At 42.5% G+C, this 12,585-nt stretch overlaps 1 protein-coding gene across 1 annotated transcript in view; it reads left to right on the forward strand.

Annotated features, from left to right (window-relative positions):
- Positions 1-1,631: 1,631 nt before the first annotated feature.
- LOC121538552 (dysbindin-like) overlaps positions 1,632-12,585 on the forward strand; it is a 45,122-nt gene continuing 34,168 nt past the window's right edge. The window contains exon 1 of the mRNA XM_041846679.2: positions 1,632-1,959. Within this exon, the coding sequence (XP_041702613.1) occupies positions 1,911-1,959 (49 nt within the window). The 5' untranslated portion in view covers positions 1,632-1,910. The remainder of the gene's footprint in view (positions 1,960-12,585) is intronic.

The raw sequence follows: 12,585 nt of genomic DNA on the forward strand, positions 1-12,585 counted from the left end.
TGTGTTTGTGTGTTTGTGCGTGTGCAACTCTTTATTTCAATTGTCTAAGGTGCAGCAGTTAAACTCGCAATTACCATACAATGGAGCAGGCCACTTACAGTAAGACACCTGCTGTTTAAAAGACATACATTGGACGTTATGCACAGCATTGCTCAAACAATTAAACTGAGAAGCAGATTCCCACTTCTGCTGTGCGCTGAGCCAAGTCGCTCAAAATCCACTTAGAATTTTGACTTCCGTCCAGGTACCCAGGACGTTGGGAAATGCCCTTCAAACTAGGCGCAACGGTGAGCGCTATTACCATCAGGTGGGCTTGGGTTTTGCGGTGGCGGATGGGCGTAGTTCTGGCTCCGAGGGTCGCGTGATCAATCCCAGTGATAGTAGGGCTGTGACGATACCAGTATCGCAATATCTTTTCCATGCTAAAAATGAAAACACGAGGCAGACCAAACTCTTTGGTCCTTTAAAAACCTGCTGTATGTAAAATATTGTGTGCTATAGCTTGGAAAATTAATAAATGTGACTCTGGATGACAACATAATGATGTTTGTTTCCAACACTAGGGCTGTTTTTCTAAATAAATTGTGTTTTGTTGCTAAATATACAGTAGGAAACAATGTCAGCAGCAAACTGCACCGAGTCCCTCTTCCCCAAAAGGCTACATGAATGATGTATAACTCTGGAGGAATGGGAGATGTGCAGAGATGCAGAATGTATTGGGTTAGAAGGTCAGGGCTGGTGACTGCTGAGTTCTGCCCTGTCATTCTCTGTCAGATAAGGAAAAATAATACTCTCGCTGCAGTACCTCGCTTTTCAGTCAAGGTACATGAACAGAAGAGTGAACCAAAGATGTGGATAATATAAAGCAAATCTTGGTAGACAATGAAAGTGTCTTCCTGGTTTTAACAATAAGAAAGCATTTTTTAGGTCCATTTACATTTTCCTTCTCCACCATATTTTCCTCATATTTACTTTGTTAGATACACAACCTTCGATTTTTTCCACCCTGTCTCTCAGAAACATACAGACGTATATTTTCACACACAAAGGAGAGAGAAGGAGTTTTACTAACCCTGGAACATTCCTCCATATTATGTAAAAAGCTCCACCTTATCCTATCACATGCTGTCGCCCCTGTGGGTGTCCACTTGGTACAGGCCACACTGCCTTAACCCACACTCTCTCCCTCTGTCGCTAAGCTGCAGCTCTGCACCGCTCTGCACTACCTTACTAGGTCTGAGAGAGAGAGAGAGAGAGAGAGAGAGAGAGAGAGAGAGAGAGAGAGAGAGAGAGAGAGAGAGAGAGAGAGAGAGAGAGAGAGAGAGAGAGAGAGAGAGAGAGAGAGAGAGAGAGAGAGAGAGAGAGAGAGAGAGAGAGAGAGAGAGCGAGAGAGAGAGAGAGAGAGAGCTGCTGAAAGAAAGAGTAGAAAAATAACACAGAGAGAGGGAACTTCAGAGGAAAAGGAGGTGAGAGAGTAGAAAAGAGACAGGATATACAAGAGGAGAGGAGGAGGAGAAGAAGAAGAAGAAGAAGAAGAAGAAGAAGAAGAAGAAGAAGAAGAAGAAGAAGAAGAAGAAGAAGAAGAAGAAGAAGAAGAAGAAGAAGAAGAAGAAGAAGAAGAAGAAGAAGAAGAAGAAGAAGAAGAAGAAGAAGAAGAAGAAGAAGAAGAAGAAGAAGAAGAAGAAGAGGCATATTTGAGATTTTCTTGGTTTTAAGCATTCTCAAAGGATCCAGAGAGTAGATGATCAGGCTTCACACAACCCAGTGTCCTGTCCTGGAACTTTGACAGGAGTGGACACAGACACACACTCTCATACACACACTCTCGCACACACTCTCTCTCTCTCACACACACACCTGCACACACAGAGGAAGACGTTCTCCATCACTGGACCCCCCTCGATTGGACCATGTCCACGTCCTCGTCTGGATCGACCAACCACAACAAGCGTCTGTCATGTGAGTAACTCACTCTGTGTTGCCATTCTATACCAGCTCTGAAAGTAATTGAAAATAGTAGTAGTAGTAGTAGAGTATTTGGAGTTGATCACAATGGTGCATTGATATTCAATTATGTAAACTATGTTGTGTCTATGTTGTGATTTTTTTTTTTGGGGGGGATATCTGTAGTCTAAATGATTAATATCGCTTTGAAGGACTTGGTGGTCTGACATCCACAACAATCAGTTGAATGAGTCCTGTGGTGGATTGTAACGCTCTGTGGCTGATAGGACGCCATCAGGTCTCTCACAGGATGCTGCTGTCTAACAGGTGTCTGTCAATCTCCAAATCAACACCATGTTGGTACCTCCCTACCTACTCTGTGTTGATCTGACAGGATCTGCTAGGTGTGAGAGATTTGTTGGAAACCTATCCAATATTTTTAGATCTACTAAAAGTGCCAATGGGTAGGGACATGAACCGGACAGTAATGTCTAGGAACCTCACTCTAACCCTCCCACAGCCAGCCCACATCTGGACTATACATCTTAAGATACTCAGACATATTGACAACCTACCAAACAGCAACAAACAAAACAAGAAGTGATCTGCAGTGGGTCTGTTATTGTCCCCAAGGGGGGTGTTTCAGTTTGGACACATGCACCTGGGTTAAATGCATGGGAGTGTATTTGAGTCAGTGTATTTGAGTATTTTCAAATACTTTCCAAGTGTATTTACAAATACATTAAAATACTCAACTACTTGTCTTTTAATATAAAATATATCTGAATACTTCCTTCGAACGTATGTGAAAGTAATTGAGATATTTGAAATCGTTTTTGAACCCAGGTCTGGTAGGCTACACACATAGTAACGGGTTAACACTCTTACATAATTATTTCACTAAGCCAGGAAGGACTGTCTAACATAGACTCTGGTTAGACACGATAGCATGTAGCTACCTCAATGTAAGCTATAGGAAGATATGTCTGGTTTAGCCACAGGCTTAGCATGCTAACGCTAATCTGGGAGGTGTCAAGTGTAGACAAATTGGTTAAGCAAGCTAAGTCCTCTAAAAGAGTACTTATTTTATTGCGTCCAGAAGACAATATGCTACTGTTAGCTTGCAACATTTCTAAGATGTGTTTTGAATGTGTTTGTGTGTTGGGTGGGTGGGGGGGGGGATATATGGGGCTATTTGTCTCCAGACCGTTTAATCTTTGGAGGTTTAGTATCTTTATGCTAAGTGTCTGGGAAGTCTATGGAGACAGAGTTAGAGTCCTGCTCTAAATTGAACTAAATGGACAGCCGTTTGAAGGGCTGAAGCCTCAAACATGCATTTACCCCTCACTGAAGTGCTTTAATGGCTCTGGGAATACAGGACTACAGTGAGGGAAAAAAGTATTTGATCCCATGCTGATTTTGTACGTTTGCCCACTGACAAAGAAATGATCAGCCTATAATTTTAATGGTAGGTTTATTTTAACAGTGAGAGACAGAATAACAACAAAAAAATCCAGAAAAAAAGCATGAAAAAAATGTTATACATTGATTTGCATTTTAATGAGGGAAATAAGTATTTGACCCCCTCTCAATCAGAAAGATTTCTGGCTCCCAGTTGTCTTTTATACAGGTAATGAGCTAAGATTAGGAGCACACTCTTAAAGGGAGTGCTCCTAATCTCAGTTTGTTACCTGTATAAAAGACACCTGTCCACAGAAGCAATCAATCAATCAGATTCCAAAGTCTCCACCATGGCCAAGACCAAAGAGCTCTCCAAGGATGTCAGGGACAAGATTGTAGACCTACACAAGGCTGGAATGGGCTACAAGACCATCGCCAAGCAGCTTGGTGAGAAGGTGACAACAGTTGGTGCGATTATTCGCAAATGGAAGAAACACAAAAGAACTGTCAATCTCCCTCGGCCTGGGGCTCCATGCAAGATCTTTCCTCGTGGAGTTGCAATGATCATGAGAACGGTGAGGAATCAGCCCAGAACTACACGGGAGGATCTTGTCAATGATCTCAAGGCAGCTAGGACCATAGTCACCAAGAAAACAATTGGTAACACAATACGCCGTGAAGGACTGAAATCCTGCAGCGCCCGCAAGGTCCCCCTGCTCAAGAAAGCACATATACAGGCCCATCTGAAGTTTGCCAATGAACATCTGAATGACTCAGAGGAGAACTGGGTGAAAGTGTTGTGGTCAGATGAGACCAAAATGGAGCTCTTTGGCATCAACTCAACTCACTGTGTTTGGAGGAGGAGGAATGCTGCCTATGACCTCAAGAACACCATCCCCACCGCCAAACATGGAGGTGGAAACATTATGCTTTGGGGGTGTTTTTCTGCTAAGGGGACAGGACAACTTCACCGCATCAAAGGGACGATGGACAGGGCCATGTACTGTCAAATCTTGGGTTAGAACCTCCTTCCCTCAGCCAGGGTATTGAAAATGAGTCGTGGATGGGTATTCCAGCATGACAATGACCCAAAACACACGGCCAAGGCAACAAAGGAGTGGCTCAAGAAGAAGCACATTAAGGTCCTGGAGTGGCCTAGCCAGTCTCCAAACCTTAATCCCATAGAAAATATGTGGAGGGAGCTGAAGGTTCGAGTTGCCAAACGTCAGCCTCGAAACCTTAATGACTTGGAGAAGATCTGCAAAGAGGAGTGGGACAAAATCCCTCCTGAGATGTGTGCAAACCTGGTGGCCAACTACAAGAAATGTCTGACCTCTGTGATTGCCAAGAAGGGTTTTGCCACCAAGTACTAAGTCATGTTTTGCAGAGGGGTCAAATACTTATTTCCCTCATTAAAATGCAAATCAATTTATAACATTTTTGACATGCGTTTTTCTGGATGTTTTTGTTGTTATTCTGACTCTCACTGTTCAAATAAACCTACCATTAAAATTATAGACTGATAATGTCTTTGTCAGTGGGCAAACGTACAAAATCAGAAGGGGATCAAATACTTTTTTCCCTCACTGTACATGATATGTCCACGGTCAGAGAGTTGGCCTCCCTCTTCTGATCCAGGGAGAATAGAGTCAGGCACAGGGTCTTCATAGCCTCATGACATACTGTATATATAGTATGTCTCACATAACAGCTTGGGGCGGAGGTTGGTGTATTTAAAGTGTCCTAATGGTGATGGTGGTTGGGGGAAGGGCAGTAGCAGTAATGACCATTATCGCTCTACTCTACTCTACTGTATGAGTGTTGCACTAATGATCTATTTTGCAATGACCTTACACACACTCACTAGACTATATATACACACCCTATACACACTCACACACACTACAGTCGTGGTCAAAGGTTTTGAGAATGACATAAATATGAATTTTCACAAAGTCTGCGTCCTCAGTTTTTATGATGGCAATTTGCATATACTCCAGAATGTTATAAAGAGTGATCAGATGAATTGCAATTAATTGCAAAGTCCCTCTATGCCATGAAAATGAACTTTATCCCAAAAAAACATTTCCACTGCATTTCAGCCCTGCCACAAAAGGACCAGCTGACATCATGTCAGTGATTCTCTCGTTAACACTGGTGAGAGTGTTGATGAGGTGCGAGTATGAGGACAAGGCTTGAGATCACTCTGTCATGCTGATTGAGTTAGAATAACAGACTGGAACCTTTAAAAGGAGGGTGGTGCTTGAAATCATTGTTTTTCCTCTGTTAACCATGGTTACCTGCAAGGAAACATGTGCATTCATCATTGCTTTGCACAAAAAGGGCTTCACAGGCAAGGATATTGCTGCTAGTAAGATTGCACCTAAATCAACCATTTATCGGATCATCAAGAACTTCAAGGAGAGAGGTTCAATTGTTGTGAAGAAGGCTTCAGGGCGCCCAAGAAAGTCCAGCAAGCGCCAGGACCGTCTCTTAAAGTTGATTCAGATGTGGGATCGGGGCACCACCAGTGAAGAGCTTGCTCAGGAATGGCAGCAGGCAGATGTGAGTGCATCTGCACGCACAGTGAGGCGAAGACTTTTGGGGGATGGCCTGGTGTCAAGAAGGGCAGCGAGAAAGCCACTTCTCTCCAGGAAAAACATCAGGGACAGACTGATATTCTGCAAAAGGTACAGGGATTGGACTGCTGAGGACTGGGGTAAAGTCATTTTCTCTGATGAAACCCCTTTTCCGATTGTTTGGGGCATCCGGAAAAAAGCTTGTCCGGAGAAGACAAGGTGAGCGCTACCATCAGTCCTGTGTCATGCCAACAGTAAAGCATCCTGAGACCATTCATGTGTGGGGTTGCTTCTCAGCCAAGGGAGTGGGCTCACTCACAATTTTGCCTAAGAACACAGCCATGAATAAAGAATGGTACCAACACATCCTCCGAGAGCAACTTCTCCCAACCATCCAAGAACAGTTTGGTGACGAACAATGCCTTTTCCAGCATGATGGAGCACCTTGCCATAAGGCAAAAGTGATAACTAAGTGGCTCGGGGAACAAAACATCGACATTTTGGGTCCATGGCCAGGAAACTCCCCAGACCTTAATCCCATTGAGAACTTGTGGTCAATCCTTAAGAGGCGGGTGGACAAACAAAAACCCACAAATTCTGACAAACTCCAAGCAGTGATTATGCAAGAATGGGCTGCCATCAGTCAGGATGTGGCCCAGAAGTTAATTGACAGCATGCCAGGGCGGATTGCAGAAGTCTTGAAAAAGAAGGGTCAACACTGCAAATATTGACTCTTTGCATAAACTTAATGTAATTGTCAGTAAAAGCCTTTGACACTTATGGAATGCTTGGAATTATACTTCAGTATACCATGGTAACATCTGACAAAAATATCTAAAAACACTGAAGCAGCAACTTTGTGAAGACCAATACTTGTGTCATTCTCAAAACTTTTGACCACGACCGTACATTGACACTCCCAGAGTGTCCAGAAAAAAGCCATTGCTAAAAGAAAAAAATAAGCAAACACGTTTGGTGTTCGCCAAAAGGCATGTGGGAGACTCCCCAAACATATGGAAGAAGGTACTCTGGTCAGATGAGTGGCCCAGCCAGAGCCCGGACTTGAACCCGATCGAACATCTCTGGAGAGACCTGAAAACAGCTGTGCAGCGATGCTCCCCATCCAACCTGACAGATCTTGAGAGGATCTGCAGAGAAGAATGGGAGAAACTCCCCAAATACAGGTGTGCCAAGCTTGTAGCATCATACCCAAGAAGACTTGAGGCTGTAATTGCTGCCAAAAGTGCTTCAACAAAGTACTAAGTAAAGGATCTGAATACTTATGTAAATGTCATATTGCATTTTGTTTGGTAATACATTTGCAGAAATTTCTAAAAACCTGTTTTTGCTTCGTCATTATAGGGAATTGTGTGTAGATTGATGTGGTGGTAAAAAACAATTTAATCAATTTTAGAATAAGGCTGTAACGTAACAAAATGTGGAAAAAGTCAAGGGGTCTTAATACTTCCCAAATGCACTGTATCTACCTCAATACCTCATACCTCTGCACATTGATCTGGTACTGGTACTCCCTGTATACAGTGGCTTGCGAAAGTATTCACCCCCTTGGCATTTTTCCTATTTTCTTGCCTTACAACCTGGAAATAAAATTGAGTTTTTGGGGGGTTTGTATAATTTGATTTACACAACATGCCCACCACTTTGAAGATGGAAAATAATTTTTTTGTGAAACAAACAAGAAATAAGACAAAAAAACTGAAAACTTGAGTGTGCATAACTATTCACCCCCTCAAAGTCAAGATTTTGTAGAGCCACCTTTTGCAGCAATTACAGCTGCAAGTCTCTTGGGGTATGTCTCTATAAGCTTGGCACATCTAGCCACTGGGATTTTTGCCCATTCTTCAAGGAAAAACTGCTCCAGTTCCTTCAACTTGGATGGGTTCTGCTGGTGTACAGCAATCTTTATGTCATACCACAGATTCTCAATTGGATTGAGGTCTGGGCTTTGACTAGGCCATTCCAAGAAATTTAAATGTTACCCCTTAAACCACTCAAGTGTTGCTTTAGCAGTATGCTTAGGATCATTGTCCTGCTGGAAGGTGAACATCTGTCCCAGTCTCAAATCTCTGGAAGACTGAAACAGGTTTCCCTCAAGAAGTTCTCTGTATTTAGCGCCATCCATCAATCCTTCAATTCTGACCTGTTTCACAGTCCCTGCCGATTAAAAACATCCCCACAGCATGATGCTGCCATCACCATGCTTCAATGTGGGGATGGTGTTCTCGGGGTGATGAGAGGTGTTGGGTTTACACCAGACATAGCGTTTTTCTTGATGGCCAAAAAGCTCAAATTTAGTCTCATCTGACCAGAGTACCTTCTTCCATATGTTTGGGGAGTCTCCCACATGCCTTTTGGCGAACACTAAACGTGTTTGCTTATTTTTTTCTTTTAGCAATGGCTTTTTTCTGGCCACTCTTCTGTAAAGCCCAGCTCTGTGGAGTGTACGGCTTAATGTGGTCCTAAGGACAGATACTCCAATCTCCGCTGTGGAGCTTTGCAGCACCTTCAGGGTTATCTTTGGTCTCTTTGTTGCCTCTCTGATTAATGCCCTCCTTGCCTGGTCCGTGAATTTTGGTGGGCGGCCCTCTCTTGGCAGGTTTGTTGTGGTGCCAATTTTTTTATAATGGATTTAATGGTGCTCCGTGGGATGTTCAAAGTTTCTGATATTTTTTTTATAACCCAACCCTGATCTGTACTTCTCCACAACTTTGTCCCTGACCTGTTTGGTGAGCTCCTTGGTCTTCATGGTGCCGCTTGCTTGGTGGTGCCCCTTGCTTATTGGTGTTGCAGACTCTGGGGCCTTTCAGAACAGGTGTATACATACTGAGATCATGTGACAGATCAGGTGACACTTAGATTGCACATATGTGGACTTTATTTAACTAATTATGTGACTTCTGAAGGTAATTGGTTGCACCAGATCTTAGTTAGGGGCTTCATAGCAAAGGGTGTGAATACATATGCATGCACCACTTTTCCGTTATTTATTTTGTATACATTTTTTGAAACAAGTTATTTTTTTCATTCCACTTCACCAATTCAGACTATTTTGTGTATGTCCATTACATGAAATGCAAATAAAAATCCATTTAAATTACAGGTTGTAAAGCAACAAAATCGGAAAAACGTCAATGGGAATGAATACTTTTGCAAGGCACTGTACATCTCCATTCTTGTGTTACTATTTTAAGCTCTGCATCGTTGGGAAGGGCTCGTAAGCAAGTATTTTACGGTAACGTCTACACCAGGTGTTTTTGGCACATGCCAAATACAATTTGATTTGATTTGATACAACTGTGTGAAGGAGTAGGTAGCAGGATGTTGTGGTGCTGCAGTGAGCTCACACTCATAAATGATTTATCCCTTGCCAGACTGCTGTGTCTGAGGGGAGAGGGAGAGAGAGGGATTGGATCTGTAAATAATGGCAGTAATATCTAGAGATGGTGCAGCTAGAGACCGCAAAGAGGTGGGGGAGACTATCGCTGCATCCTCAGGGGAAGGGGAGTGGGTGTGAGCCGGCCATCAACTGTCAGTGTGATAGAGAATCTCTACACTCTCTCTCTATTTTTCTCACTCTCAAACACACACACACACACACGGACAAACACAAACACACACAGAGAGAGACACACACACATACATACAAAAATGATGACGAAGGAGTAATTTTACAACAAGGGAAGTATATAAAGCCACATAAAAAAGACAATGAGTAACATAATGTTTGCTACTTCTTGGCACTCACAACATATGGTCAGAGAGACAAGCCCATTGAGCAGGGGAAGCCTACAGGCAGGCAGTGTAGAGCCAGAGTTGGAGAGGAGAGGAGGCAGATAGGTCGACCATGAATGGATAACCAGGGGGATGAGGGGTAATCATGTTGTACAGCTCCCCTAGTCAGTCTCCGCCCCTGGCCCTGGGACCTTTAACGTGTACTTCCCCCCTCATCCCCCTCTCCTCTTTCTCCTCCACCTCTCCTCTCCTCTACATGCTTGGGGAAATTCCTGGAGAGATTAATCTGCTACAGAGAGAAAGAGGCAGAAAGCTGATATAGAAAAGGGGATGGAGAGATAGAGAAAAAAGCAAATGGGATAGAGAGGAATGAATCAATCAAAAAGAAAGGGAGGAAACATTTGGAGAAAAATGGATGCAGCTCTAAGGGAAACCTATTTGTGTCTTGCACTGCAGAGTTTTGTGCAGCAAATCAAAGTGTTTCATTGTGCAGAGCACTTAACCTGCAAGATTCATAAATCCAAACACTCGTCTCAGGGTTATCTATTGTATTCTATTCAGTTCTAGTTGGTTCTATTCAATTTTACAGTTGTTTTTTTCGGTTAAATACTGTAGATTCTCTTCTGTACTGAAATAATGATAAATATGTTCCACTGTAAAACTGCAAATATAACTAATTACTGACTTTCTATTTTTCTTTTGGTTGACCTCAATATACATAATAGCATTCAAATACTTGACATCATGTGCTTGCCTGAGTGCTATTGGGGTAAGCAGTAAAACACAGCACACGAAGCCCTCACAACGAATCAGTCAGATTACTAAAACATCAGGCATAATGCACAATAAGGCACAGATGCTTGGGTTGAGTAAAGTCCCTTTTCTTTGTAAGTGACTGAGGACTTTAAGGTAATTATGGGCCAGTATGGGTGAGACAGGAAGGAGAGGATTGGAGGGGGCAGAGGTCTTGTTGTGGATCAAAAGTGTTGGGGAATGGCACAGCGTAAATCATCGGATCAAACTAATTTTAGCTCTGCGGATGGCTTAAGTTCGACTAATGGCCGACTACTCTGGGCCTGGTTTCCCAAAAGCATCTTAAAGCTAAGTTAGAACCTTCGTAGGAACATTGTTAAATAGTAATTTAAAGTAATTATCGACTGCCTCAGACCATTCCTAGAACAGCTAAGGGCATGGTTAGATGCTTTTTTTGTCCTTCTGCGTCACTTTATGCATAGAAGATCTCCACTAAACATACAATCAAGATGTATATCCGCCTCTTTGTGAAAGACACTAACTTCAAAACAAAGTTAAATACAAATACAAAGTTGTTATAAACAAGTGAAGGCTAAAAATATGAAAACAGAGATGATTGCATTAAATATAAATACAGTATAGGCTACATATATTTCAATAATTGACTGAACATGAAATTAATGTCAATATGGAGTTCTATTTTGCTAATTATAGGCTACTCTGTAATTTTTGCCTCGATATATTTATTGATGTGTAATTTGTGATTTAGTTGATGTTTATAGGGTAAGCATTAGAATAAGGCACCTCAATATTTACAGACAAACAGTAGGTGATAATATCTCTCTAGGAGCTGAACCATCGTCAGTATTGTGGACTAATTCTAATTTTAAGGTAAGATTTGAATGGAGAAAGCTGATCAGAGAGCAGCTCTGCCTTTCTTTCGATCACATCAGTATCGACACATGCTCCAACAACACACTTATTGAAGGTTACATCTACGTGGTGTTTTGGGAAAAGCATGTGACATCTTCTGCCATTATAGGAACAATGCATCTTTAAAACACTCGTAAGTTTAGTTCCATTGCTATTGTGAAACCAGGCCCAGGACTGTACAAAATAGTGAGAGATGTTATGTCTCCAAAGTCTTATCATGGGACGAGGAGAGCTTGAACTTAGTCACAATAGCTTGTGTGGAGTGGAGGCTAAGACAGAAAAGTTTGACATGCCGGGGTCACTGAACAGGGCTTTGTATGTGTTGGTCATACATTGGTTGGCCAGTAGAGAGGAAGGGAGAGAGAGAGAGAGGAGAGAGAGACAGAGACACAGAGAGATAGCAGTGAATAACAAACACCATTGTAAATACAAACTATATTTATGCTAATATATTTTCCCTTTTGTACTTTAAAACCTCTACGGGATCGGTGTACGGTACATGGGACGGTTGAGCTAACGTGCGCTAATGTGATTAGCATGACTGTTGTATCACGGCAACTGGTTTGATACATTCACCTCTGAAGGTAAATAATGTACTTACATTCAGTAATCTTGCTCTGATTTGTCATCCTAAGGGTCCCAGAGATAAAATGTAGCTTAGTTTTGTTTGATAAAATCAATTTTTATATTCAAATGTAGGAACTGGGTTCTACAGTTTGAACACCTGCTGTCTCTGGCTCCACACCCAACCCGCCCGGCCATCTAGATGTGTGAAAGTTAGTGTATAAGCTAATGATCCATCATGTATGACATTCCTGGGAGTGTGTAACCACCTCTGGCCTGCTGGACCCCTACCTCTGCGGAAGCACAGTTCCCGCTCAGCCCAGTCAAAACTGTTCACTGCTCTGGCACTCCAATGGTGGAACAAGCTCCCTCACGACGCCAGGACAGCGGAGTCACTCACCACCTTCCGGAGACACTTGAAACCCCACCTCTTTTAGGAATACCTGGGATAGGATAAAGTAATCCTTCTACCCCCCCTTACCCCCCCCCCAAAAAAAACATATTGTAAAGTGGTTATCCCACTGGCTATAAGGTGAATGCACCAATTTCTAAGTCGCTCTGGATAAGAGCGTCTGCTAAATGACATAAATGTAAATGTAAATGAAAACTTCAAGTTCCTTGGCGTACACTTCACTGACAAACTGAAATGGTCCACCCA

This window comes from Coregonus clupeaformis, chromosome 24 (assembly GCF_020615455.1).
Source record: "Coregonus clupeaformis isolate EN_2021a chromosome 24, ASM2061545v1, whole genome shotgun sequence".
Lineage (NCBI taxonomy): Eukaryota > Metazoa > Chordata > Actinopteri > Salmoniformes > Salmonidae > Coregonus > Coregonus clupeaformis.